Source organism: Dipodomys merriami, unplaced genomic scaffold, assembly GCF_024711535.1.
Source record: "Dipodomys merriami isolate MVZ:Mamm:240054 unplaced genomic scaffold, mDipMer1.0.p SCAF_8, whole genome shotgun sequence".
Taxonomy (NCBI): Eukaryota; Metazoa; Chordata; class Mammalia; order Rodentia; family Heteromyidae; genus Dipodomys; species Dipodomys merriami.
Genome location: NW_027206401.1, coordinates 11,832,483 through 11,859,331, shown reverse-complemented (window position 1 = coordinate 11,859,331; position 26,849 = coordinate 11,832,483). Strand labels below are relative to the sequence as shown.

Genomic DNA, 26,849 nt, shown 5'->3' with positions numbered 1-26,849 from the left:
CTCTGTTTTCAGCAGATTTCCTATCCCAGCTTTCCTTTCCAGAAAAACTTGAACCACAGTAAGGAAGCCAGTCTCCTTGAATCTGCTTTCTTTTCTGTGGTTGGGATATAATATGTTATTTTCTTTTAAAGTCATACATGGGAATCTTACCTCAAATTTTTTTCCCAAGGCCAGTATGGGTTTTTTTTTTACTATTTACCTCAAAAATTTTATATTATGAACTTGTTTTTCATTTACTACCTTTCAGTAGGAATTTTCCTACTGAAAATTGGTATGCCAAGAGAGAGCTTCATGCTTGCCAAATAGCTTCTATTTAAACCCATACTCCAGGCCATTTAGTAACTTTTTTTTTTTGGTCGGCCGTGGGGCTCGAACTCTGGGCTTGGGCACTGTCCCTCAGCTCTTCAGCTCAAGGCGAGCGCTCTACCACTTGAGCTACAGTGCCACTTCCGGTTTTCTGGTGGTTTATTGGAGATAGGAGTCTCACGGTCTCTCCTGCCCGGGTTGGCTTTGAACCGCGATCCTCAGATCTCAGCCTCCTGAGTAGCTAGGATGACAGGCGTGAGCCACCAGCGCCCGGCTATACAAGTGCTTTTTTTTTTTTTTTTTTTGGGGTCCAGTCGTGGGGCCTGAACTCTGGGCCTGGGCACTGTCCCTCAGCTCTTCAGCTCAAGGCTAGTGCTCTACCACTTGAGCCACAGCGCCACTTCCGGCTTTTTTGCTTATGTGGTGCTGGGAATCGAACCCAGGGCCTCAGGCATGCAAGGCAAGCGCTCTACCACTGAGCCAACTTCCCAGCCCCCATTTAGTAACTTTTTAAAAAATACTATTCACTGGCATGTTGGGCTACAGTACCATGTAATACCTACCTACACATAACACAGCCTCTTATGTAGGCAGAATGCTCAGACAAGACTGGACCTATTTTCCTCCTTTAAATTCACACTGAAGTGAAGAGTCTTACTCTCCCAGAAAGACAAGGGAAGCTACCATGACACAATGCGGGAAGGATAGGAATCTATGCTTTATTTAGCTACTTACTTGTCTAGTAATTTTCCATTAAAAAAGATACCTGTGTTCTAACCTCTGTGGTCAGTGACATGGAAATCAGACAGTGCTAAAAGAAAAAGAAGGGGCTGGGAAGGTAGCTCAGTGGTAGAATGCTTGCCTTGCATGCATAAGGCCGTGGGTTCGATTCCTCAGCACCACATAAACAGAAAAAGCCGAAGTGGCGCTGTGGCTCAAGTGGTAGAGCGCTAGCCTTGAGCTGAAGAGCTGAGGGACTGCGCTCAGCCCCAGAGTTCAAGCCCATAACTGACCAAAAAAAAAAAAAAAAAAAAGTGAAAGAAATGTACCGCTTAAAAAAATGCCTTTATTCAGAATCATAAGAAATTTTTCAATGTTACCATTATGAAAGTTTAAAAAAATATAGCACTCAGTGCAGTGAAACACTACATTTAATTTTTCAGAAAAAGACTTAAGGCGGGTTTCTCACAGTGTACATGTGAGATGTCAGCATGATCCAAACTCAAAAATCCACTTCTCGTATCTCTCGATATCTGCTGCAGATACTGATTTAGACACCTTCTTTAAAGCCATTTCAAAATCCTCCATAGTTGTGGGCATGTGCATTTCTTCTCTTGAAAGGTTTCGGATTTCTTCGGGGGTCAGACCTTCAATACGCCTTCTCATTGCCATCAGGGATGCATCCCTATGTTTTAAGTTAAAAAGAAAGCCAAAAACTGTTGTTTTGATTGAATAAAAATTATGCATGTATTATTATGAGTGCACAATAAAGAGTAAGCATCACAGACAGAAGAGATACATTAATTAGAAAATTAGGTATTGCTCTATAAGAAGAGATGAATGGCTGGATGTGGTAGCACTGTAATTGCAGCTTGTATGAGTGAGGTATAGAACAGAAGGGTCCTGGTGTGAGGCTAGCCTGAGCAAAAGTAAAATAAAGAACAAGCTGGGTATGGTAGTACATCTTTATAATCCCAGCTAACACATGATTGAATCAGGTAATTTCTCCTTTGCCTCACTACTATATAACTTCATACTCAAGTATGTCTTCCATTTAATGATTCATCCTTAACTGCAGCCACCAGGTTAGCAAGGGACAGTGACTTAGCAGCCTCACAAGTGCACATGTTCTTTGATCTAGTGCTGAGCTCATGTTAGAGACAGGAAGCCAGTGCTAAGAGGCTTCTGCCAAGACTTATATTAGGACAAGCTAGGACTGAAGTCAGTTTTTGTTTTACTCCTATTCTCACTCCATTAGGATATGCTCATTGCACACACAAATGTTAACTGTGCTCTGTGGGTATGTCACAGTCATTTCCCAAATACCAGTACAGTGAAATGCACCAATAACCTTAAATCCAAGATAAAACATTTTTACCCAATTGTTCTAATATGAGCTTCATGAACAAACAGCTTTCAAGTAAACTATAGATACTTTACTCACATGCAAGATACTCAAATATCTTACCAGCACCTGCAACCCTGTCACATGGATCTCTATTTCTTTTTTCTTTTTGTCTGTCATGGGGCTTGAACTCTGGGCTTGGGCGCTGTCCCTCAGCTCTTCAGCTCAAGGCGAGCGCTCTACCTCTTGAGCCACAGCGCCACTTCCCGTTTTTCTAGTGGTTTATTGGAGATAAGAGTCTCACGGACTTTCCTGCCCGGGCTGGCTTTGAACCGTGATCCTCAGATCTCAGCCTCCTGAGTAGCTAGGATTACAGGCCTGAGCCACCGGCGCCCGGCTGTATTTCTTTTTTTTAAAGACAGCCTCAGCATGTAGCCAGTCTATCCTCAAATTCCAAATCCTCTTGTCTCAACTTCCTGACTGCTGGGCTATAGGCATGACCACCATACCTGGCTCTACTCTTTTATCTATCTTACTGTGGCATAAAAACGTCATAATACACAAATTTATACTCACAAAATCTTTAGTTTCCACATAATACATACCTGCACACATTGGTAATGTCCGCACCTGAATAACCTTCCATGTTTTCAGCTATACTTGTAAGGTTAACATCCTCAGCCAATTCCAGCTCACGCAGACTTATTCGTAGTAACTCCTCCCTGCCTTTTGCTAATGGTAGAAACACATTTTAAAATGTAAGCCATTAAGCACAGTGTATTATTTTTTTCTCAAGTCTATCTTGTATAAGTTGTTTTCTAATTTTTAGAACTCTGTTGGTTAAAATGTCAAGAGGTATATTCCCTTCTGCACCTTAAATTACCAAGAAATACAAGGAAAAACAGCCTACATTTGTCTTTTCAAGGAAGATTATCACATAAATGGATTAACAGGAACTTTCGGACAAGATTTAGATGACAATACCTGATGGTAGAGGAATATAGATTCGTTTTTCAAGACGTCTTCTTAAAGCCTCATCTATGTCCCAGGGGAAATTTGTAGCTGCCAGAACCATAACCATCTTGGAAGGGTCATCATTTTCAGAGGCACCTCCAACACCTGAAATGAAGAATAATGAGAGATATTACAGATATGTCAATCAATAAGCAAGGGAAAATGAGTTTTAGTAGTACGTAATGACTCAAAATAGATTTAACTTTTTTCAAATATATACATAACCTTTCCTAAGGCCAACTTACCTGAATGCATTTCTACTTCAGTTCCATGGATAAAAATGAGACCAGTAAATACAAATGCTCAAGCATATCCTATCAATGACCATAATTTCTTACTCGTCACTATTGCCAGTGTACCATATTTACTCCCATCAAATCTCTAGGCACTCTGGTCCATCTGGAGTTATGAACACTGATTAAATGCATTGGATAGGTTAGCACTAGGCATAGAGCAGGATATACTACCCTCCCACCCCAGGTCAATCCATGCAGAGGTTTGTATCTACCATCCATCTGAACCAGCAGCTCTGCTTTCACCCTTCTGCTTGCTTCATGCTCCTCAGAAGTCCCTCGGCGACTGCAAATGGAATCTATCTCATCAATAAATATGGTGGCTGGGGAATAAAATCGAGCCTAAAGAAAGAAAATATGTAACATCAAGTTGCTTCCCCACCATCTCCTCCCTGTTAAGAAACACTACGGTTTACCCCTTAGAGCCGCTAGAGCAGGGCACCAGCGGCTCATGCCTAGATACTCAGAAGGCTGAGATCTGAGGATCATGGTTCAAAGCCAGCCCAGCAGGAAAGTCAGATTCTTTACTTCCAATGAACTACTCAGAAAAAGTCAGAAGTGGCACTGTTGGTCAAAGTGGTAAAGCGAGAGCATTGGGTGAAAAACCTAAGAGGCAGTGCCCAGGCCCCACAACCAACCAAAAAAAAAAAAAAAAGAAAAAAAGAAAAAGGACGAGAAGGAAAGAAAGGGGAAGGGAAAAGGGAAGGGGAAGGAAGAAAGTAGCTGGGAAGGCTACACGCTGCTCCTTTCCCTCTTGCCCCAATACTGGGGGACTAGGAAAGAATGAGAACCACTAAAGCATAGCTTCTAATGAAGATTTACACACTTAAACATGGTATGACAATTTGCTTCTTCCAACTATGGTAGGAGAATCCTCATAAATATTGGTAAGTGTTCTAATGCTCTACAAAAAACTAATCAGACTGACTTTTCTTTTGCATTTGCGACAAGCCTTGGGCCTCTGGCCTGGGTGCTATCCCTGAACTTTCTATACCAAGGCAGTGACTTGGAGTCACAGTTCCACTTCCAGCTTTTTGGTGGTTAATTGGAGATAAGAGTCTCAGGGACTTTCCTGCCTGGGCTGGCTTGAATCCATGATCCTCAGATCTCAGTCTCTTGGGTAGCTAAGATTACAGCTCTGAAGTAGTTAATTACAAGAATCAATTATATGTGTTAATAGGTTTGAGACAACTCACATATCATAAAATTCATAGTATATTCACAGTGTGTCATTAGTGGCCTAAAGAGACAGCCATATTCTACCCTGCATACTCAAGTATGAATCATCTAGGATCTATGTATTTCATATAAATGGAATCACAAAATAAAAATCCTTTTGTATCTGGCTTCTTTCACTTAGCATATTCTTGTTGTTGTACCTCATTCCTTGTCCCCCTCCCACTCCCTCCACCGCCTCAGTCTTGGGGCTTGAATTCTGGGCCTTGGTGCTATTTCTGAGCTCTGGCTAAAGGCTAGCTTACTACCACTTGAGCCACAGCACCACTTTGGATTTTTCTGTGTAGTTTACTGGAGATAAAAGTCTCACAGACTTTCCTGCCCTGGCTGGCTTTGAACCACAATCCTCAGATCTCAGATCTCAATCTCAGATCCTGAGTAGCTAGGATTACAAGTGTGAACCACCAGCACCCACCTTCAGTTCATTCCTTTTTATGGCTGAATAGTATCCCTTAAGCTATTTTTGCTCATCAGCTACATTTCTTGCTCAAAATAACAGGGAAGATTAATCTGACCCATTAAGTATTAGGTCTCAGTTAAGTTGACTGATAGGTCTTAGCAGTATCATCCTTCTCTTGAGGTTGTAGAAACAATTACTACAGTAACTGGAGTTTATTGTGAAGCATTATTAAAACAAATATTTAGAGTTAGGAAGGAATCATTACACAAGGAAATTTAAACCTAAAATGATGACCAAGATGTCTAGAAAACAATTTAGATGAACAGAAAGCATTTTTAAAAGTCCACAGTGGCAAGTGAGCATTGCAGACTGAGCATAATATCATACCAGGTATACCAAGTCTTTCCTTTATTAGTATCAATTGCATAAAGCAATGGATTTCATTATGATATATTCACACACAGTACTTTGGTCATGTTCAGTCCTCCATTATCTTTACTTGTTCTCCACTAACCTATCAATTCTTGGAGCTATGAATTCTTATCGTTGTTAACCTTAGAATCCTCATCATTATTAACCTTAGAATCCTCTAATAGGAATTAATTGAAAACACTATGCCTCCAAAATATGGATTAAGTTTTACTTTAATGGGAAAATTCAAGTATTTAAATCTAACTCTCTTTTCTAGTTGAAATCTGGAATTCTAAGTCATCAGTTCCCTCCAAATTTGGTTTTAAGACAGGGTCTCACTGCTCACTTCAGCTAGCTTCAGATCTCTGATGGATCCTATGCCTCAGCTTCCCAAGTATGGGATCACAGAGTATTCTACCAAGCTTAGTGTAGTTGCTTTTGTTCCGGTTCTAGGGTTTGAACTTAGGCTGGCACTCGACTGGTAGAGCTACAGCTTCACTTTTTTGGTGGTTAGTTGGAAATAAGTCTTACAGACTTTCCTGCCCAGGAGGCTTCAAACCACATTCCTTAGGTCTCAGCCTCCTGAATAGCTAGGATTACAGGTATAAACCACTGGTACCCAGCCAATTAAATAAAGGAGTCATTACTTGAATATTACGTATAAAATTTTTATTCTTCTAAAGAAATGGACATAATGAACTTTCATCAAAGTATCCAAGACAATTCTTAATCAAAATTATAGCTTGCCGGGTGCTAGTGGCTCACACCTATAATTCTAGCTACTCAGGAGACTGAGATGTGAGGATTGTGGTTCCAGCCCGGGCTGGAAAGTCTGTGAGACTTTTATCTCCAATTAGCCACCAGGAAACTGGAAATGGTGCTGTGGCTCAAGTGGTAGAGCGCTTGTCTTGAGCTGAAGAGCTCAGGGACAGTGCCCAGGTCCAGAGTTCAAGAATCGACAAAAAAAATTAGCTAGGAACCACCTACCAGTGTAATTTACATCAATAAAAATTAAAATTCAATTTGCACCAAAATTAATAAGATTAATTTTTTCAAGTACTGGGAATAGAATGATCTGACTTCAAGAAAACTACCACCTGATATATATCAAATTGGCTAGGGCTAACTGGGTTTCTGACAAAAGTTCTTGACAAAACAACAAAAATCAGACAATTACATTCTTTCTTAATGGGTCAGATAATCTTCCCTGTTATTCTGAGCAAGAAATGCAGTTAAGGAGTAAAACCAAACTTAAGGGATACTATTCAGCCATGCTTGTTACCATGTCCTGCGGAAACCGTGGAGCTATTGACAAAATTTAAACAAATTTAATATATAGGCCTCAGGCGTAACTCAGTATTCATGTTGAGGCAAATTAACAGAGGTACCACCTATAGCATGCCATTAGTGCTCAGATGTACAACCAAAGGTACATACTGTAGACAAATAGTGATTTACTGCTTAACAATGATTAAGCTTTTTCCCTAGAAGGTCCAAGGAATCCAGTAAAAGTGCTTTGTTGTACCCTTCAAAACCTTACTATAAAAAGTGTGCAGCTAGGGATAGAACTCATGCTTAGTTTGCCAAGGCTGTCAATTCAGAGAGAAAAAACAAACAAGCAAACTAACACATAGTGAGAAATCTCTTCCTACAGAAGAAAATATTTTCATAAATATCATTCCTATAGAAATGGAGGGTTAAACTTAGAAAATATACCAAATGTAGGGGAAGGTAGCTCAATGGTAGAGTGCTTGCCTTGCATGCATGAGGCCCTGGGTTCGATTCCTCAACACCACATAAGCAAAAAGAAAAAAGCCGGAATTGGTGCTGTGGCTCAAGTGGAACAGCGCTAGCCTTGAGCTGAAGAGCTGAGGGACAGTGCCCCAGCCCAGAGTTCAGGCCCCACAACCGGACCCCCCCCCCAAAAAAAAAAAAAAAGAAAAGAAAATATACCAAATGTTTCTTAAGTAGGTAATGTTGAGAAGCCCTTGTGTCCCACTTTGCATTAAGCAGGGAACTAGCTTGTTTTACCTTCCTATCGTTTCACAGGCAAACTGTATATTAATAGACTCAGAGCAAACAAGGCGCAGAAAAAGGGAGAATTGCCCACCTTTACCAGTTATATAGCACAATTATTCTTATTTAGCTATTTTATGTTTTATGGAATGCCTGTATTCAATATACTCTTTTCAACAACAACAAACAAATTATTTCTAAATTATTGAACATATTCTCCATTAGCTTCCTATTATGCCACGGACTACTGATAAGCTATTAAGAACCTGTAAAACTTTACTGGCTTATGAATTGTCCAAGAGGAAGGAAAGAAGATGAGACCTGAAACAGGAGGAAGCTTTTTCAGAAAACAGATAATCCAAATGGTTACTCTGCATGTAGGAAGGATAGTCCCTTAAGAGTCTTAGCACCACCCACTACAATTAGTCCAATTCTTTGTCACTACATGATAGTGTTCCTGTGTCCTAATACAAAGGCACTTCTTAGAGGAATCACTGAAATCATCAAGGATCATTACTGATGTCTGAAGTATAAAAGGTGGTTGAATTTAATCCAAATGACTACTAGGAATTAGAAATTATTTTTTCTACTGACACATTTGTGGGGTGAAATAAAGAAGAAACTCAAAATAAGCTGCAAAGAAATGAACCCGAAGACTGGGTAATTATTAACCTCAAAGCATTTGTATACTGGTCTGAAAGTGATCTAAATTCCACAACTACTTGTGATTCTCCTCTTTGGGTGGTTACAATACTGCACTTACTATATCATAAGTAAGCTTATCAGTTAAAAACATATAATTAGTTCAGACCCACAGATTAGTAATGCTAATCTCTTAAGTGAGCATGGTCAGAAACTAGCAGATATGATTTACCTGTGGAGGAAAGGAGAAAGGAACTCAAGTTCCTCATGTTTAAAAAGGATGCTGACTTCAGGGGCACAGGAATCACTCAGGGCAGAATGTCATCCTGCCTGGCTGATACATTCTGGAGAAAGTTCCATTACAACACATTCTCTCCCCTTATACAGGCAAAGAATCACTCTCAGAGCAGCCTTACACACTCACCATTTCAAACAGAAGACGAACAAGCTTCTCAGACTCCCCTCTGTATTTGGAAGTCAGAGTTGATGAAGAGACATTGAAGAATGTTGTCTTACATTCTGTAGCCACTGCTTTAGCAAGAAGGGTCTTTCCGGTTCCAGGTGGACCAACCATCAACACTCCCTGTTGGGAATATAATAATGTAAGCCATTCTTGTTTCAGGGGTATGCTTTTAGATGGGAACTCTACCACTCGAACCATGCCTCAGCTTTTTGTTGCCTTAATGACTTTTTAACTTTTATAAACTTTTTCTATGTGTGGTACTGGGGTTCTAACTTAAGGTCTCACACTTGCTAGATGGATGCTCTACTACTTGAATCATGCCCCCAGCCCACCATTTTAATTTTTACTTCAGCTATTTTATGGATAGACTAGTCCAGACTAGCCTGGGCTTTTAGCACCTCTAGATATATTACTTACTAGACTTTTTGTTCTGATAAAAGAAATTAGTTTAAAAAAATAGCAGTAATTTCATTGCTTATCACATTTAAGAGACTTTAAAAACTAAGCCAGGTGGAGCTGGGAAGGTGGTTCAGTGGTAGAGTGCTTTTCTTGCATGCATGAGGCCCTCATGCACTACCTAAGCAGAAAGCCAGGATTGGTGCTGTGGCTCAAGTGGTAGAGCACTAGCCTTGAGCTGAAGAGCAGAGAGACAGGACCCAGGCCCAGAGGTCAGGCCCCACGACTGACAAAAAAAAAAAAAAAAAAAGCCAGGAGCCGGTGGCTCATGCTTGTAATCCTAGCTACTCAGGAGGCTGAGATCTGAGGATGGAGGTTCAAAGCCAGCCGAGGCAGGAAAGACTGTGAAACTCTTATCTCCAATAAACCACAAGAAAACTGGAAGTGATGTTGTGGCTCAAGTGGTGGAGCACTTGCCTTGAGCTGAAGAGCTCAGGGACAGTGCCCAAGCCCAGAATTCAAGCTCCACGACCAAAAAACAAACAAACAAAACTATTTAAAGCAGTTATCCACTGGCACATTTTCTAAATCCAAGATTTTTTTTTTTTTAGTTTCCTACTAGCCTATGACTTTACTTTGTTATTATTTACTTTTATCAGCCCATAACTTTATTTTGTTGTTTTTTTTTGGTCGGTCGTGGGGCTTGAACTCTGGGCCTGGGTGTTATCCCTTAGCTCTTCAGCTCTAGGCGAGCGCTGTACCACTTGAGCTACAGCACCACTTCCGGTTTTCTGGTAGTTTATTGGAGATAGGAGTCTCACGGTCTCTCCTGCCCGGGCTGGCTTTGAACCGCGATCCTCAGATCTCAGCCTCCTGAGTAGCTAGGATTACAAGCATGAGCCACCAGCGCCCGGCTTCAGCCAATAACTTTAAAAAGTACTCATTATATAGATATTTCTCAAAAAAAATTTTTTTGTGTGTCAGTCCTGGGGTCTGAATTCAGAGCCTGGGTACTGTCCCTGAGCTTTTTTTCTCTCAAGGCTAGCACTCTACTACTTGAGCCATAGCTCAACTTCTAGCTTCCAGGTGGTAAGTGGAAATGAGTCTCACGGACTTTCCTGCCCAGGCCAGCTTCAAACCTCGATCCTGATTTCAGCCTCCTGAGAAGCTAGAATTATACACATAAGCTACCGATGCCTGGCTATTTCTCAATTTATAAAGCACAATTCTAAAAATACAGACTATAGGTTGCAACATGACAAATGAAAATGGAGTATTTTCTATTAGCTGACTAGGTCATATCTGCAAATGTATGGTTATCCTAAATCTGTGTACATCGTTTGTAAACACACCTATGTTTTTCTTTTTCTGTTTGTGGATGATTCTGATGTTTGATGTTAGGGCCTCACATTTGCTAGGCAGGGCACTGTAACTATACACTTAAGCCATGCCCCAGCCCTTGTCTGTTCCTGTTAATTTTCAAATAGGTGTCACTTTTTGCCGAGGTCAGCCTGCATTATGTCCCTCCTATTTATATATATAACTAATATATATATATATATATATATATATATATATATATATATATATATATATATATATAAACTAATTACTGTACTCAGCTTTTGGATTGAGATGGGGTCTCATAAAATATTTTGTTTGGGCTGGCCTTGAACTATGATACTCCCCATGTTAGTCTTCTGACTAGATTACAGGTGCGTATCACTGCACTTTATTTTTGCCCATGCTAGCTTTTGACCATAATCCTCCCAATCTCTATCATTCAAGTAGCTGAGATTAGAGGGATGTGCCATCATGTACTCTTCCAATGGCTTTTGTTGCAAACAAAACAAAAACAACAAACACTTTTTAGTTTTTCTCACTCTGCTTTCCCAAATATGAAGAAACAGTGGCTGAGTCAATTTATGGTCATTTACTCAGGTGATTCTTAAGATTAATAGACTTACTTTCCATGGCCTCCTAATGCCCTTAAAGAATTCTGGCATCCACATGGGTAACACCACGGCTTCCTTAAGCAACTTCTTAGCTTCTACTAAATCAGCAATATCATCCCTGAAAGAGAAGATACTTTATCAACTAAGTTTGTAGGTTATATATTTGACCCTATGTTGTGGTCTCTTGAGAACCACTGCTATTTTACATGATTTTACACTGTGAACAGAAGGTGAGCACTAGTGAACTATCACACTGTGGTTTGACCTATTGTGTCCTCCAGTAAACACAAAGAGCACACTCTGTCTGCAGTTCTTGGCAAGAATGGTGTTCAGCTTAGCTCATGAGAACATAGACCTACACATAACCTTTTCCTCCTCTTTTTTATTTTTTCTTTTGGTAGTACTGGGGTCAGAATTAAAGGCCTCCTGTTCATTTGGCTAGTGTTCTACCAGTTATGCCATGGATTCTGCCCTGCTTTTTGCTAAATGGAGCATTTCAGAGTCAAGATATTCAGTCAAGCTCTCTACCGCTCAAGCCACAGCTCAACTTCTGGCTTTTTGGTGGTTAATTTGAAATGAGTCTCACATATATTCCTGCTCAGGCTAGCTTTGAACCATTATCCTTGGATCTCAGCCTCCTAAGTAGCTAGGATTATAGGCATGAGCCATCACTGCCTAGGTCTGAAACTCTAAGAGATAAATATTGAAGTTAAAAGCATCACAAATTAGTCTGAAGTCAACTCAACCATTAGAATATTATTAATGATATGTGTGGCAATTGTATTGCAAAAATGTTTCATTGTACACGTATGAATACCAAAAACTTCTCAACTATAACTCACAAGTATACCTAGTTATCATTATTGTTTTAATACAAAATACCTAACTTTGTGGTAAAGTGAGCTTTTTAAATGCATTTTGAAAGGTTACATATCTGACTAAATATAATGTTAAAATGCTGAAAATCAGTGCTCTAATAGGAAATAAACCACTACCAAAGGTTATCTCAAAAAGAAGGTAAAATCTCTGTGCTCTTATTGCCATTTTATATATAACTTAATAATTAAAAAGAAAAAAACCTTAGAAAAAGAAGTAGAACCTAAGTGGGAATGTAGCATTCCATGGTATGTTCTGAAATACCACAAAGACTCTGGTTCTATCCTCAAGGACAATCTTTAGTATACATTCATATTTGTTTCATTTTCCCTCCTAAAACCATAATCATGCCCAATTATTTTGTAATATAACTTACCATCGGACATTGGGATTCTGAGAAATTATATCTCTTTCCAAAGCTTCTACTAAGTCCTTGTCATATCCTGTGCTATCAAATTTATTTGTCTCTGGTTCAGAAACTGCAGCAGGTGATTTGTTCTATGTCAGGAGAAAAAAAAAAAATCAAGAGTTTTGATTCCTTGAAAAACTGTGTTCTGAAAGTTTCTGTGAATCAGAAATAAAATGGGACTCAATTGGTATCTTTTTCCTTTTAACTTTTTTGTTTATTACTTTTGTGATTTGAATTCAGGTCTTCATACCCTACCACATAAGCAATGCCTAGCTGTTTGCTGGTTATTTTGGAGATGGAGTTTTGCAGACTTTTCTGCCCAGACTGGCTTCAAACTCTGCTCCTTGGGATCTTAGTCTCCTGAGTAGCTAGGATTACAGAGGTGTGCCAGTAGCATCTGGTGGTCTTATTTTTTGAGACAGTCTAGTGTATAACAGTTTAACTTCAAACAATCCTCCTGCCTTGGCCTCCTTAGTTCAGGGATTATAGATGTGCCTTGGTCTCCTTAGTTCAGGGATTATAGATCTACCACCACACTCAAGTAGGGAAAAAGAATTCTATTGAAAGCAGATTTTTTTTCCCTTAGAAAGCAGAGTCCAGAAGAAAGTGATACAGTATTTTCCAGTGTTCAAAGAAAAGAGCTTAGGGTGCCGCTTGCTAAGGCCTGTAATCCTAGCTACTCAGGAGGCTGAGTCTGAGAATCGCAGTTCAAAGCCAGCCCAGGCTTATCTCCAATTAACCACCAGAAAATAGGACGTGGCGCTGTGGCTCAAATAGTAGAGTGCTCGCCTTCAGCTAAAGAGCTGAGGGACAGTGCCCAGGCCCAGAGTTCAAGCCCCATGACCGACCGCCACGTCCCCCCGCCCCCCAAAAAAAAGAAAGAAAAAGAGCTTAAAAAAAAACAAAAAATAAAAAAAAAAGAGCTATCAACTCAGAATTCTATAGTCATGAAAAATATCATTTAGGAGCAGGTGCTGGTGGTTCATGCCTATAAACCTAACTAGTCACAAGGCTGAGACCTAAAGACTGGTTTGAAGCTAGTCCCAGCAGTAAAATCCGTGAGACTCCTATTTCCAATAAATTGCTCAGAAAAAGTTGGAAGTGTCACTGGTTCAAGTGGTAGAGCATTAGCCTTTGGTACAAAGAGGTTCAGAGACAGCACCCAGGTCCTGAGTTCAAGTCCCAGGACCGGCAAAAAAAAAAATCCTTTAGGAATATATAGGAAATCAAAACATTCTTGGATGAAAGAAAAGGAAGAGAAGTTTGTTATTCAGGGACTAGATGTGGAAGAATGGCTTTAAAATCCTCTGCACAAGCCTGGTGCCAGAGGCTTAAGGTCAGCCCAGGACAAAAAAAGTTCTAGAGATTGCATCTCAACCAACAGCTGGGTGTTAGGTACATGTAATCCCTAGTGGCCTGTCATTGCTAGGGACGCAAAGTAGCACAAGTAGGAGGCTTGAAGCCACACCTGAATGAGTATAAAGCAGGCTTTACCTTGAAAATAACCAGCACATTCTCGGCGCTGGTGGCTCACGCCTGTAATCCTAGTTACTCAGGAGGCTGAGATCTTAGGATCTCGGTTCAAAGCCAGCCCGGGCAGGAAATGCTGTGAAACTCTTATCTCCAATAAACCACCAGAAAATCAGAAGTGGTGCTGCAGCTCAAGTGGTAGAGCACTAGCCTTGAGCTGAAGAGCTGAGGGACAGCGCTCAGGCCGAGAGTTCAAGCACCACGACCAATTAAAAAAATAAAAGAAAAGAAAGAAAGAAAAAAAAAAAAGGGGCTGGGAAGGTGGCTCAGTGGTAGAGCACTTGCCTTGCATGCATGAGGCCCTGGGTTCGATTCCTCAGCACCACATAAGCAAAAAGAAAAAAGCCAGAAGTGGTGTTTTGGCTCAAGTGGTAGAGTGCTAGCCTTGAGCTGAAGAGCTGAGGGACAGCGCGCAGGCCCAGAATTCAAGGCCCACAACCCGTACCCCCCCCCCCAAAAAAAAAGATGAAAGAAAAAAGAAAATAACCAGCACAAAAAAGAGCTGGAGGTGTGGCTCAGTGGCAGAGTGCCAACCTAGCAAGTGTAAGGCCTTGATTGAGTTCAAACCCCAATAAAGCCAAAAGAAAAAAAAGAAATAGTGATAAAACAATTTTATAGTGGAGAGACCTGGCACACACCACCTTTACCAAGTAATTCAACTGATCACTAGTAAGGACAAACATACTATGCATTTTTTTTTTTTTTCATACTATGCATTCTTATGTGATACACTGAAAGGGAACATCATGGTTGATGATATCCCTACCAAAATACAAAACCTTCATCTTAACTATGAGGACATATCAGGTATGTCTTTAGGATTCAACTAGACAAATGGTAAAACTAGATTAAAATACTATTTGATTTTATACTATTCTTAAGACTTTTTTGCAAAGTGTAATGAACCTATCAGCCTATTAAGTTTTGTATGTCAGTTTAGCTTTTTTACTCTACCACTCAGTCTACCACTGCTCTACCACTTCAGTCACCCTCACACCCATGGCCTTTTGCTGATTAATCGGAGATTAAGATTGCAACTTCTAATCACAATTCTCAGATCTCAGCCTCCAGAGAAGCTAAGATTACAAATGTGAGCCACTAGTGCCAGGCTAAATCAAACCAAAGTTAAAAATAGCAGCCAAAGGGCTGGGAATGTGGCTCAGTGGTAGAGTGCCTGCCTAGCATGCATGAAGCCCTGGGTTTGATTCCTCAGTACTGCATAAACAGAAAAAGCTGGAAGTGGTGCTGTAGCCCAAGTGGTAGAGTATTAGCCTTGAGCACGAGAGGCTCAGGGAAGAGCCCAGGCTCCAAAAATACATTAAATGGGAAAAATTCTAGTGTAAAGGTAGTTTGACGAAGGTTTTATAACAACTCTGGGAAACTGATTACCAAATCTTGATGATCACTGGATCTTAAATCTTTGTAGTGTTCATTGTTTTTAACTTGCCTACTTTTTAAGCATTTTTAAGATTAAAAAGTAATTTTTTACTCATAAAAATCAAGAACATTTACCTTTTCCTCTCTTCCCTTATTCTGTTCTTTCTTTTCACGACAACGAACAGCTTTCCCTCTGTCATTGTGATGATTTTGTGCAGATGGACGGTGAGCTCTGACAGCTGTGCTTGGGCGGTTACTATGTGGTTTAGTGTCACTATACTGAGGAGACTGACGTTTTCTAGGTCCTGGAGAAGGTCTGAACACAAGACCATTAAAATCATGATTCAAATATGGATAAAGGCAAAAACTACAAAACCCAACTGTACAAAGTTCAGCATGTTGAAATCGAAAATTTAAACCTGACGTAACTGCTGTGGTGATTTAATAAGAGGAAGGCAGTATAGTTATAGTTCAGAAATAATTAAGGTAATGGTGACTTCTACTTAGAAAAAACAATTGTTGGAGCCGGGCGCTGGTGGCTCACGCCTGTAATCCTAGCTACTCAGGAGGCTGAGATCTGAGGATTGCGGTTCAAAGCCAGCCCGGGCAGGAAAGACCGTGAGACTCCTATCTCCAATAAACCACCAGAAAACCAGAAGTGGCGCTGTAGCTCAAGTGGTAGAGCGCTCGCCTTGAGCTGAAGAGCTGAGGGACAGCGCCCAGGCCCAGAGTTCAAGCCCCACGACAGACAAAAAAAAAAAAAAAAAAAAGAAAAAACAATTGTTGGGCTGGGAAGTTGGCTCAGTGGTAGAGTACTTGCTGCGTATGCATGAGGCCCTGGATTTGATTGCTCAGTACCACATAAGCAGAAAAAAGCCAGAAGTGGTGCTGTGGCTCAAGTGGTAGGGTGCTCGCCTTGAGTTGTCTTCAACTCAAGGGACAGTGTCCAGGCCCAGAGTTCAGCCCCCATGACTGACAAAAAAAAAAAAAAAGAAAGAAAAAGAAAAAACAATTGTTGTACATCAACTATAAATGAAATATTACTGGAAAACAAAAAAGAACAATTATCTGAGAAGAGTTTTACAAAAAAGTAAATCAAAATAATACAAAAGCTGAATTTACATTTATTCATTGGTATAGGCAATTGGTATTATTTTAGGTATAATTGTCATGTTTCAATTAATAATTTAATCATTTTCTATAAGAAAAAGATATAAAGCTGGGTGCCAGTGGCTCACACCTGTAATCCTACCTACTAAGAAGGCTGAGATCTAAGGATCACAGTTTGAAGCCAGCCTGGACAGAAAAGTTCCCATGAGACTCTTATCTCTAATAAACTACTCAAAAAAAAGCTAGAAGTGGCGCCATGGCTCAAGCCTTGAGCACAAAGAGGATCAGGAATAGCATGCAGGCCCTGAGTTCAAGGACCAGAACCAGCAAAAATAAATTTTAAAAAATGATGTAAGCACTTGTGAATACTTAAAAGAATTTGCGGAAGGTATTTTATGTGTATATATACAAATACATACATGTATGCATATACATATATGAATATATACACGCACATAAGTATATACACACATGTATATGTGTAGGTACATACAAGTATATATACCTGTGTATATATACATATATATGTGTGTGTATTTAATCTCCAGTTCTATGGCAGAAAATATTAATTGAAACATAATTATGATACTTAAATAATATCAGATTGCATATACCAATGGATAAATGTAAATTTAGTATTTGTATTATATTTATTTATAAAACTCTTCTCTGATAATTTTTTTTTGTTTTTCAGCAATCAGACTAATATTTCATTAATCTTTGATGTACAACAATTGTTTTTTCTAAGTAGAAGTAACCAAATGTGTATTGGACTGCTAATAATGGGCTACTGTTTCCACTACTTCGTGCTTAAGCACAAAACTGTATTTATGCCAAAATGTCATTTCTTGGACTAAGTCACAAAGTCATGCAATATACAACAATTATTAAAAACAAAAAACTATAATAGGACTTTTCAGTCAATACTTTCCTCCAAGCCCAGCCTCTCTGCCATCCAGTCCAGATTCATATGACCATTTCTATCAATTCTTGGAGTTGTTGGCTTAAAATATCCTCACTTACCTTCGTTCAACAGGTACAGGCAAAGACCAGACTTCTCCTTCAGAAGCCGGAAGCTCATGCTGTGCAGCTTTCAAGGGAGTGCTATCTAGTTTAAAGCTCTCGAGTGTTTTCATGATATCCTTTACATGTTTAGCTTCCACATTTATTTCCTGCCAAACCTGGTTTCAAAGAGTAAAGCTCTTTAGATTTTTTAAAAATATATCAACCAAGATTAAACTAGGGTTATTTGTTAAAGATGTTAGAAACTTGTATTTTGATATCAAATATAGATACCTATGCAAACCATACCCACATGTTTTGTCAAATTTTTAATAATGGGTAATTCTTTGTTTTCAACTGCAAAATTAATTCTAATAAAGCAAGTTAAATATCCTGGGTAATTAAACTGTGACTGAGTTACAGCTCTTAAATTGCATAAGAAATTGAAAAGTTTGTCCTGGTATATTGCCTGTAATCTAAACCAACACTCAGGATGCTGAGACAGAACAAGAACCTGACTAAAACTTAGCCCCACACACACAAAAAAGAAAAGATCCGGTGCTGGTGGTTCATGCCTGTAATCCTAGCTACTCAGGAGGATGAGATATGAGGATCACAGTTCGAGCCAGTCAAGGCAGGAAAGTACATGAGACTCTTATCTCAAATAAATTACCAAAAAAGCTGAAAGTGGTTTTGTGGCTCAAGTGGTAGAGCGCTAACCTTAAGCAAAAGTAGCTCAGGAATAGTGCTCAGGCCCTGAGTCCAAGCCCCAGGACCAGCCAAAAAAAAAAAAAAAAGAAAGAAAAGGAAAAATAATTAGCTATGAATTTAAACTTTTGCAATCCTTGATAGCTTTTATACTACTTAACTTTTCCTTTTTCAGACAAGTTCTCTCTGTGGATCCCAGTTTGAAACTGCGTATCTTGAGATCCTTGATCAAAGTACATTATATGCATGTATGTAAAATATCACAACAAAAACCATTTATATAATTAAATAATGCCAGAAAAAGGTTTTAAATAAATTGAGAACAGTAGCTAACACCTGTAATCCTAGCTACTTGGGAGGCTAAGTTTTGAAAATTGAGGTTGGAAGCCAGCCTAGCAGAAAAGTTTAAAGAACTCTATCTCCAATTAACCAGCAAAAAAAGCTAGGCTGGAGGTGTGGCTCAAGTAACAGAATATAGCTCAAGTAATAGAGGGTCAGCTCATGGTATGCTTAGGCATAAGGCTAAGGCCCTGAGTTTATGCATACTCACACACACAGACAAAGATAATTAAAAAAGGAGCTCAAGTCGGGCGCCAGTTGCTCATGTCTGTAATCCTAGCTACTCAGGAGGCTGAGATCTGAGGATTATGGTTCAAAGCCAGCCCGGGCAGGAAAGTCCATGAGACTCTTATCTCCAATAAACCACTAGAAAACCGGAAGTGGCGCTGTAGCTCAAGAGGTAAAGTGCTTGCCTTGAGCTGAAGAGTGCAGGGAGAGCGCCCAAGCCCAGAGTTCAAGCCCCATGACCGACCAAAATAAAAAAAAAAAAAAAGTAAAAAGGACCATTACTAATATGTTTCAAGCAGCACTGTATACAAATTCATGTAATAAATCATATTGTGTGTATATGAAACATGAATGATAAATCTAAATCTTCTCATGAATACTATTAAAATTTGCAGCAGACACGATTCTTACCTGTTGCCATTTCTGCTGGAGGTATGTATCTTTGACCGAGTATAGATACTTGTTCATTTGGTCAAGAACTCCCTGATAATACACCATTGCAGAGTCATAGTTTCCCAACAATGCATATTCACGAGCCAATTTCACATTCTCACTAATCATAAGTAGACTCATACTCCAATGTACCCTACAAAAGAAAGAAACATTATATACATAGAAATATATACCATAAACATTTTTTTAAAGTATTCTTTTCAGGGCTTCCTCAAGAAACTCACAACCATATAGGACACATTCTGCCTCTAGACAGGAAACATTTCCTGTTCTTAAATATCTGTCTTGTTTTAGTTCTCTCAGTCATCTATTTAAGGAATTCCTTAGTTCAAAATAAATGTTTCCTCAGGTGAAGTCCTCTGGTATGACTTTCATCTTAAAGTATGTCTACAGTTACTCTACATTTATAGTCTTATCTCTATTAGACTAAGTTTAGTCTATGTCCTAATCATCTACCATGAGTTTTCAAGACAAAACTCATTTTTCTACCAAAGTCTCTGGATGAAACCATCAACTTAGTTTTGTTTTTTGTAATTTCATTTGATTTTCCAGAATTTCAATTTTATTTTTCACAGGACTTCTGTCTTTAACAAAATCCTCTTTCATATATCCTGCATTGTCTTCCTTATTTCATTCAGTCATTCATTTTTATTGTCTTAGAATTAATTCAGGTGTTTTTTTTTTCCCCATTGGTTGTGTCCTTTTTAATTTCATTGGTTATTCTTTTATAATCATTCTTTTTTAGTTCCTTGGGACTTAATTCACTTCCTTATCATAAAATTCCTTATGTGGAATTGTTGACTTCTGGAGACGTCTCTTTTCTTTTTTTTTTTATATTTCTATGATTCTGCACTGGAATTTGCTTATCTGAGGCCAAGTCAATGATAGGAAGTTTTAATGACTTCTAGTTGAAGTATAGCAAGATTAGTAGTAGCAGACTAATACACAGTTTCTTACCACTGGACTGGGAATATAGATCAATAGCTAAACATCTGTCCATGTGTTCAGGGAAACAGGCCCACTCTCTAGCATCAGGTATTTTCTAATTGTCCAGCTAATTTTCTTCTTTAGAGATAAAGCTTTTTATTTTCTAGTAGCTTTGACCACAATCTTTCTATTTACATTTTTTTATTTATACTTTCCCTTCCCAGGTAGCTAGGATAACAATGATATGCCATCATGCCCAGCTTTTTTTTTTTTTAATTGGTTGGAGTCTTGTTAACTTTTTGCCCAGGCTGGCCTCAAACTTTAATCTTCCCAATCTCTGATTTTAGATATAGGCTACCACACCCAGCTGGCCTTGACATTTTAACACAAAGTTTATTAACAGACACAGTGCTGGATGCTAGATGTAATTTTGGAGTAAGTACAAATAAGTAGAAGGCATATGTGTTTTGAAATTAGAAAAAATCTTGGTTAAAAGACATTGTTCAAGTCCTTTAATGTTTTTCTAAGCCTGTTTTTAAATAAATAAAATTAATATATTAATACTTGCACAAATTTCACGGTAAAGAATAATTGTCTACAGCACCTGGTACCAAGCGTGACAGCACACTTATAATCTTAGCACTTGGTAATCTGAATTCAAGGCCAGACTACAGATATTGATACCACACTACCTAACAAAGAGTAAGTCTTCAATAAATGTTAAGTTTATCCTTTCTGAAACCTTTTATACATGAGAAGCTTGTCTAATCTTAGCAGTTAGATTGTATGGATATGTGGTTATAGTACGTTCTTTTTTTTTTTTTCTTCCAAGTCCTGGGGCTTAAATTATGGCTATGCCTGTCCCTGATCTTCTTCTGCTCAAGGCTAGCATTCTACCACTTGAGCCACCGATCCACTGCATGTTTTGAGGAAGGCAATGATTACAGTTGTGACTCTGAGAATAAAATAAAAGCAAGTCCAAAACAGTGGTGAATGAGCTGCTAGGGTTACTTAGTGTTAACACATGACATATTCCATTTACTAAGGCAAGTCCTCAGTTAAATAGTGAAGAGGGCTCTTGTTTTGCTTTTGTTTGTTCGATGCTAGTCCTGGGGCTTGAACTGTCCTGGGGCTAGTCCTGGGCCTACCCTGTCCCTTAGCTTTTCCCCTCAAGGGTGGCACTGTGCCACTTGAGCCACAGCTCTACTTCTGTAGTCTTATGGACTTTCCTATGTGGGATAGCTTCTAACCTCCATCCTCAGATCTGAGCCTCCTGAGTAGCTAGGATTACAGGTGTTAGCCACTGGTCTTGTCTTAACCACAAAGACAAGATAGCTTGGTCCATTTCCTTACCCTTAACACTCACATTCCTTGATCCTCAGCACATCCTTATCAAGCTAAGATTACTGCTTGATTCTCAATTAATTCCTTCTGCTCTGAAGCCATCCTTGCCCCAGCAGCAGGACACTACTCTGGTCAACAGTGTTGGAAGAGTATAACTGGGGACAGCTGTTGAAAGTATACAGAGAACCTGGCTGGGCTTGGATATGAGGACTCTCATTTCTTTTTCTCTTTTCCTTAATAGACCCTCTCCAGATCTGTCTATCCTTTCTTCCACTTTAAAAAATAAAATAAAATAGATTACATTCAATTGTTACTTATATTTACAGGTGATCTTCACGTTTTATTTTGATAGTCATGATTCAATGGCTGATTACTCTGGACTTCTTTAAGGCTTATATGCTTTGAACTTCCCTTTTAAATCATATAAATTCCTTAGTAGCCAAAGAGCTGAAATTTTTCTAAGAAATACAAATGTAAAAATCAGTCCAGGGCTGGGAAGGTGGCTTAGTGGTAGAGTGCTTGCCCTGTATGCATGAGGCCCTGGGTTCGGTTCCTCAGCACCACATAAGCAGAAAAAAAAAGCCGAAATGGCGCTCTGGCTCAAGTGGTAGAGTGCTAACCTTGAGCTGAAGAGCTGAGGGACAGCACTCAGGCCCAGAGTTCAGGCCCCACAAAAAAAACAAAAAAAAAAAAAAAAATCAGTCCAAGGCCACATCATAACAAAAGACCGGGAAAAACCCTTGGCTATCAAATATATAATATATAATATATATTATAATATATAATATATATATAATATATATATATAATATAATATATATATATATAATATAAATATATAATATAATATATAAAAGTACTCTTAGTTCACCAAATGCTACAGAAAAATAATTCTTTCAGCAGGTGCTAATGGCTCCCACCTGTAATCCTACTCCAGAGCCTGAGATCTGAGGATCCCTGTTGGAAGGCAAACAAATCTAAAACTCTGAAATTAACCATCAAAAATCCAGAAATGGAGCTATGGTTCAAGTAACCAGAGCACCAGCATAGCACAAAAAAAAAGGAACAGGGTCCAGGCCCTGAGTTCTAGCACTAGTACAAGCACAAAAGAAGAAGAAAAAGCTAATTCTTTTTCTTAGGCAATCTCTAAAAAAAACCCAAAAAACAAAAGTGAATACAGTGCTCAATGCTAAGGGATAGTGCCCAGGCTGAGTCCAAGCCCTAGTATTGGCCACCCCACCAAAAAAAATCGTAAAAATGATTACTTCACAATTTAAAATCTTGGCTATACAGATTATTAGTGAAAGAAATAATCTTAGGCAATGTAACATACTGTTATTTAAACAGCAAGATACAACAAAGTTTTAATTCAAGTAACATTTTTTTTTTTTTTTTTGTCGGTCGTGGGGCTTGAACTCTGGGCCTGGGCGCTGTCCCTCAGCTCTTCAGCTCAAGGCAAGCGCTCTACCACTTGAGCTACAGTGCCACTTCCTCAAGTAACATTTTTTAAAATATTAAAATCCTAATTTTAGTATTTAATGATTAAAATCTCAATTATAAGTGATCAAAATGATCTGAAAAAAAGATACTATATCTAAATTTCTAAGTATTAAGATTTTTTTGGGGGGGTCAATCGTGGGGCTTGAACTCTGGGCCTGGGCACTATCGCTCAGCTCTTCAGCTCAAGGCAAGTGCTCTACCACTTGAGCCACAGTGCTACTTCTAGTTTTCTGAATGGTTTATTGGAGATAAGAGTCATGTCAAGGAGTTTCCTGCCCGGGCTGGCTTTGAACGTGATCCTCAGGTCTCAGCCTCCTAAGTAGCCAGGATTACAGATATGATCCACGGACACCTGGCATAATCCTAAAATCTTTTTGCTCTCCCTAAGCAATAAATTCTAGGCCCTCCAGTATTTCATACCTAAAAAGACACCACATCCATTTACATTTTTTATGAAATCTTAGGCTGGGTTTCACCAATACTGCAGCTTTTACTATACTGATCATAGGTCATTCATATAAGTAATATTTAAAGCCGGGCGCTGGTGGCTCATGCCTGTAATCCTAACTATTCAGGAGGCTGAGATCTGAGGATCGCGGTTCAAAGCCAGCCCCGGGCAGGAGAGACTGTGAGACTTCTATCTCCAATAAATCACCAGAAAACCGGAAGTGGCACTGTAGCTCAAGTGGTAGAGCACTCGCCTAGAGCTGAAGAGCTGAGGGACAGTGCCCAGGCCCAGAGTTCAAGCCCCACGACCGACAAAAAAAAAAAAAAAAGAAGAAATATTTAAGCACCACCTTAGTAGCAAGGAATTTCTTTGAAGATAAAATGATGACAATAGTAAGCTGAATTGCAAAGATTAAGCTAAAGACTTAAATAAGACAATTAAAACATGAAATTCTTGAAATTTAGTGGAAAGCTATTTATCTATTTACTCTGAAACAAGCCTAGAATGTAATTAAAGTACAAACAAAAAAATTCAGTTTCACTGTTGGAAACCTAAAAATGTTTAAAAAATATTAAACTTTTTATTTCAAAACATAACCATAAAATCCAATTGTGTAGGCTGGGAGCTGGTGGCTCACACCTATAATCCTAGCTACTCAAGAAGCTGAGATCTGAGGATCATGGTTCAAAGCCAGCCTGGGCAGAAAAGTCCTGTGAGAATCTTATCTCCAATAAACTACAAAAATAAAAGGAAGTGGTGCTGGGGCTCAAGTGGTAGACTGTTAGCCTTGACCACAAAGAGGTTCAGGGACAGGAGCTAAGTTCTAGCCCCAGGACCAGAAAGGAAAAACAACTTAGCACTGGGCAAGATAGATCAAGGCTATATAACCTCAGCTACTCAGGAGGTGGAGATCAGAAGGGTGGATGTTTGAGGCCAGCCCCAGCAAAAAGTTTTGAGACACCCATCTAAACAAACAGGCTCGACACAGCAGTGAGCACCTGTGATTCCAGCTATTGGGAGGTCCCAGGCTGATCTTGGAGGAAGAATGGTAGACTCAATGCCCAAAATTACCTAAGCAAAAAGGACTGGGATATGGTTCAAGGGGTAAAGTGTCTTCCTTGCAGGACTAAATTCCTGAATTCAAATCCAGTATTGCCCAAAACAAACAAACAAAAAATAACCTGGCATCCTCCTCAAGGTATTGCAGTAAAACAACCTGAGTGACTTTTCAAGGTAACAATAGGCTCAAAGCAATTTTCAAGATGATCATCTGTGGGATATGAAAACTAGATGCTAATTTACTAAAAAAGTTACAGAATCCCTTCAAGGCTATATACATATAAAAATATAATGGCTTTTTGAATAGTGAATAGCATGGAGCTTTATATAACTCTTCACGATCTAACAATGTTGAAAGTTGATGAGCCAGCACTGCTTTTGTTTTTTTTTAAGGCATGGTGTAGGCTTAAGTTGCCAAATGTTAGCATGGAACAAAAGTTTGCTCGTTGTATCCTGGTGTAAGAATTTACTGATTGCAAAAATAATCTCCTTCGGAAAAGAAAATAGGGCGAGACATTGAGACATTTAAGCCCACACAACATTACAAGAGTGTTTCTCAACAGCTGCTAAGATGACTGATGTTTCTCACACATTCTAAAATATCAGTAATGTTTCCAGCAGTGGCTGAAGATCTGATTTCTAAGGGGACAAGGCACAACATGAGCGTTCTCGGAGAAAGGGAGCACGGCGATGCTACTAAAAGTTAGGAGTTACTATAAACAAGGGCGATTCGCTGTGGGGAGTGAACTGTGGTTATTATTATGTAAGGGCCAGGGGCACTTACGGATCACGACTGTCTCTAGCAGGGCCATCCCTTTACCCCGTGAAGCAAAAGCTGCGGGCGGGTGGGCGGGGGCGTGGTCTCCACCGCGCCCACCGAGACCATTCAGAAGGGGCCCGCGGCCTTGCGGAGGGCGCTGGGCTCCCGCCCACGCCGCGACGTGACATCTCGCCCACACCACGGACTGCCAGAGAGCTGTCGGGGTTTGGAGGTGGGCGACGTGGACGGATTCTGGAAAGGGCCGCCCCCCCACACACACGACCCGAAACACCCGGCGACGCCCAGACGGACGGGCAGCGGCCCCCGCCCACAGGCCCGGCTGGGCCCGACCGAGGGGATCTGGTCACCTGAGCCGCAGGGGCCGGCGACAACAGCAAGGGCCGAGCACAGGCAAGGGCAGTGTGCACGGCGGGCCACCCCCACGGACGTCCACCACAGGCCACCACAGTCCCCGGGCCGGCCGGCCGCCATCGGGGGCCCGGTCCCGCAGCACTCACCTAGGGAGGCCGAGACGCCTCGGGAAGCCGCCCACAGCCGGGCGGAGGAGCAAGGGCCGAGCCGGGCTTCGGGCGGCGAGGAAGGACGGCCTGCCCAACCTCCACCACCCCCTCTCCCTCGCCGGCCCAGCACTGCCGGCTTCAACCCACAGCCCCTACCCACCCCCCCACCCCACCTCCCGGCGCCGCCACAGCTCCGGGAGAATTTGAAGTCAAACCCACGGGAGTGACTTCCGGTGCCGGGGGCAGCCTCCGCCGCCGCTCAGGCGTACGCCGGGCGACGCCCCGGGAACGAGCACGTCAGGCGGCGTGAGCGCGCGTCGGCTAGAGACAGACAAGGGGGTGTGGCCGGCAGAGGCCGTGGTCCTCGAGGAGGCGTGGTCAGTGTCCGGGGACGCGCCTGCGCACTTCGCACTACCTCCCGGGACAGACGCGTGGCTGAGGTGGCGACCCGAAAAGCACCACAACGTGTGCATTTGTGTCTTTCCAGGTACTCTCCCTCCCACCCCGACCCCGCGCTTGACTTCTGCCAGACTCCTCAGGGGTTAGGAAGTCAAACTCTGTTTTACAGGTGAGTGTCAAGGGTCAAAGCATTCGTTTATGACACATCCTGTTTTAGAATCTACAAGTCAGCATTTGTCAGCTGCAGCCCATGCCACAGCATAACAGGAATAAAATAAACAGATGCTGGAACGCGGTTTACTACCCTGGATATTATGGACGATCTTTCTAATAGAGCGGTATCAGTAAAGCTACGGTGTATACAGATGCATGTGTGTGTGTGTGTGTGTGTGCAAGTATACAACCTTATATGTTATGTATACACGTGCATGCAGATATACATGTGCACACGTGTGCATAGGCGTATATAGATACATACACATTTCTGTTTTCAGTTTTATTTCTTTTCAGGATTTTATACTTTTCATTGTAGATATCCTTTACCCTTGGCCAAGTTAACACCCAGATATATGCCTGTTTTAGATGTTATTTTTGAATGGCATTGTAGAAAAGCTACTAGGTTTGAATGTTGATTTTATATCTTCTATGTTTCTGGAGGTGTC

General features: G+C 40.4%; 1 protein-coding gene across 1 annotated transcript; it reads right to left on the bottom strand.

Annotated features, from left to right (window-relative positions):
• Nucleotides 1–1,352: 1,352 nt before the first annotated feature.
• On the bottom strand, nucleotides 1,353–25,925 carry Katna1 (katanin catalytic subunit A1). The gene is made up of 11 exons (XM_070010992.1): nucleotides 25,786–25,925; nucleotides 19,188–19,362; nucleotides 17,523–17,680; nucleotides 15,525–15,705; nucleotides 12,450–12,571; nucleotides 11,210–11,315; nucleotides 8,808–8,966; nucleotides 3,894–4,020; nucleotides 3,356–3,490; nucleotides 2,977–3,103; nucleotides 1,353–1,711 (listed from the first exon to the last, which is right to left on the bottom strand). Exons 2-11 carry the CDS (start codon nucleotides 19,347–19,349, stop codon nucleotides 1,513–1,515), a joined length of 1,476 nt encoding a protein of 491 aa, XP_069867093.1. The 5' UTR covers nucleotides 19,350–19,362; nucleotides 25,786–25,925; the 3' UTR covers nucleotides 1,353–1,512.
• Nucleotides 25,926–26,849: the final 924 nt, after the last annotated feature.

Excerpts from the sequence above, each read along its gene's own strand:
- Katna1 (XM_070010992.1), bottom strand. The coding sequence starts at position 19,349 with ATGAGTCTACTTATGATTAGTGAGAATGTGAAATTGGCTCGTGAATAT. Across the intron at positions 12,572-15,524 it reads ATAAGGGAAGAGAGGAAAAG|AACAAATCACCTGCTGCAGT; the intron begins GTAAATGTTCTT and ends CTCCTGACATAG. Across the intron at positions 4,021-8,807 it reads TTCGTCTTCTGTTTGAAATG|GCTCGATTTTATTCCCCAGC; the intron begins GTGAGTGTGTAA and ends TTCTTTCTTTAG.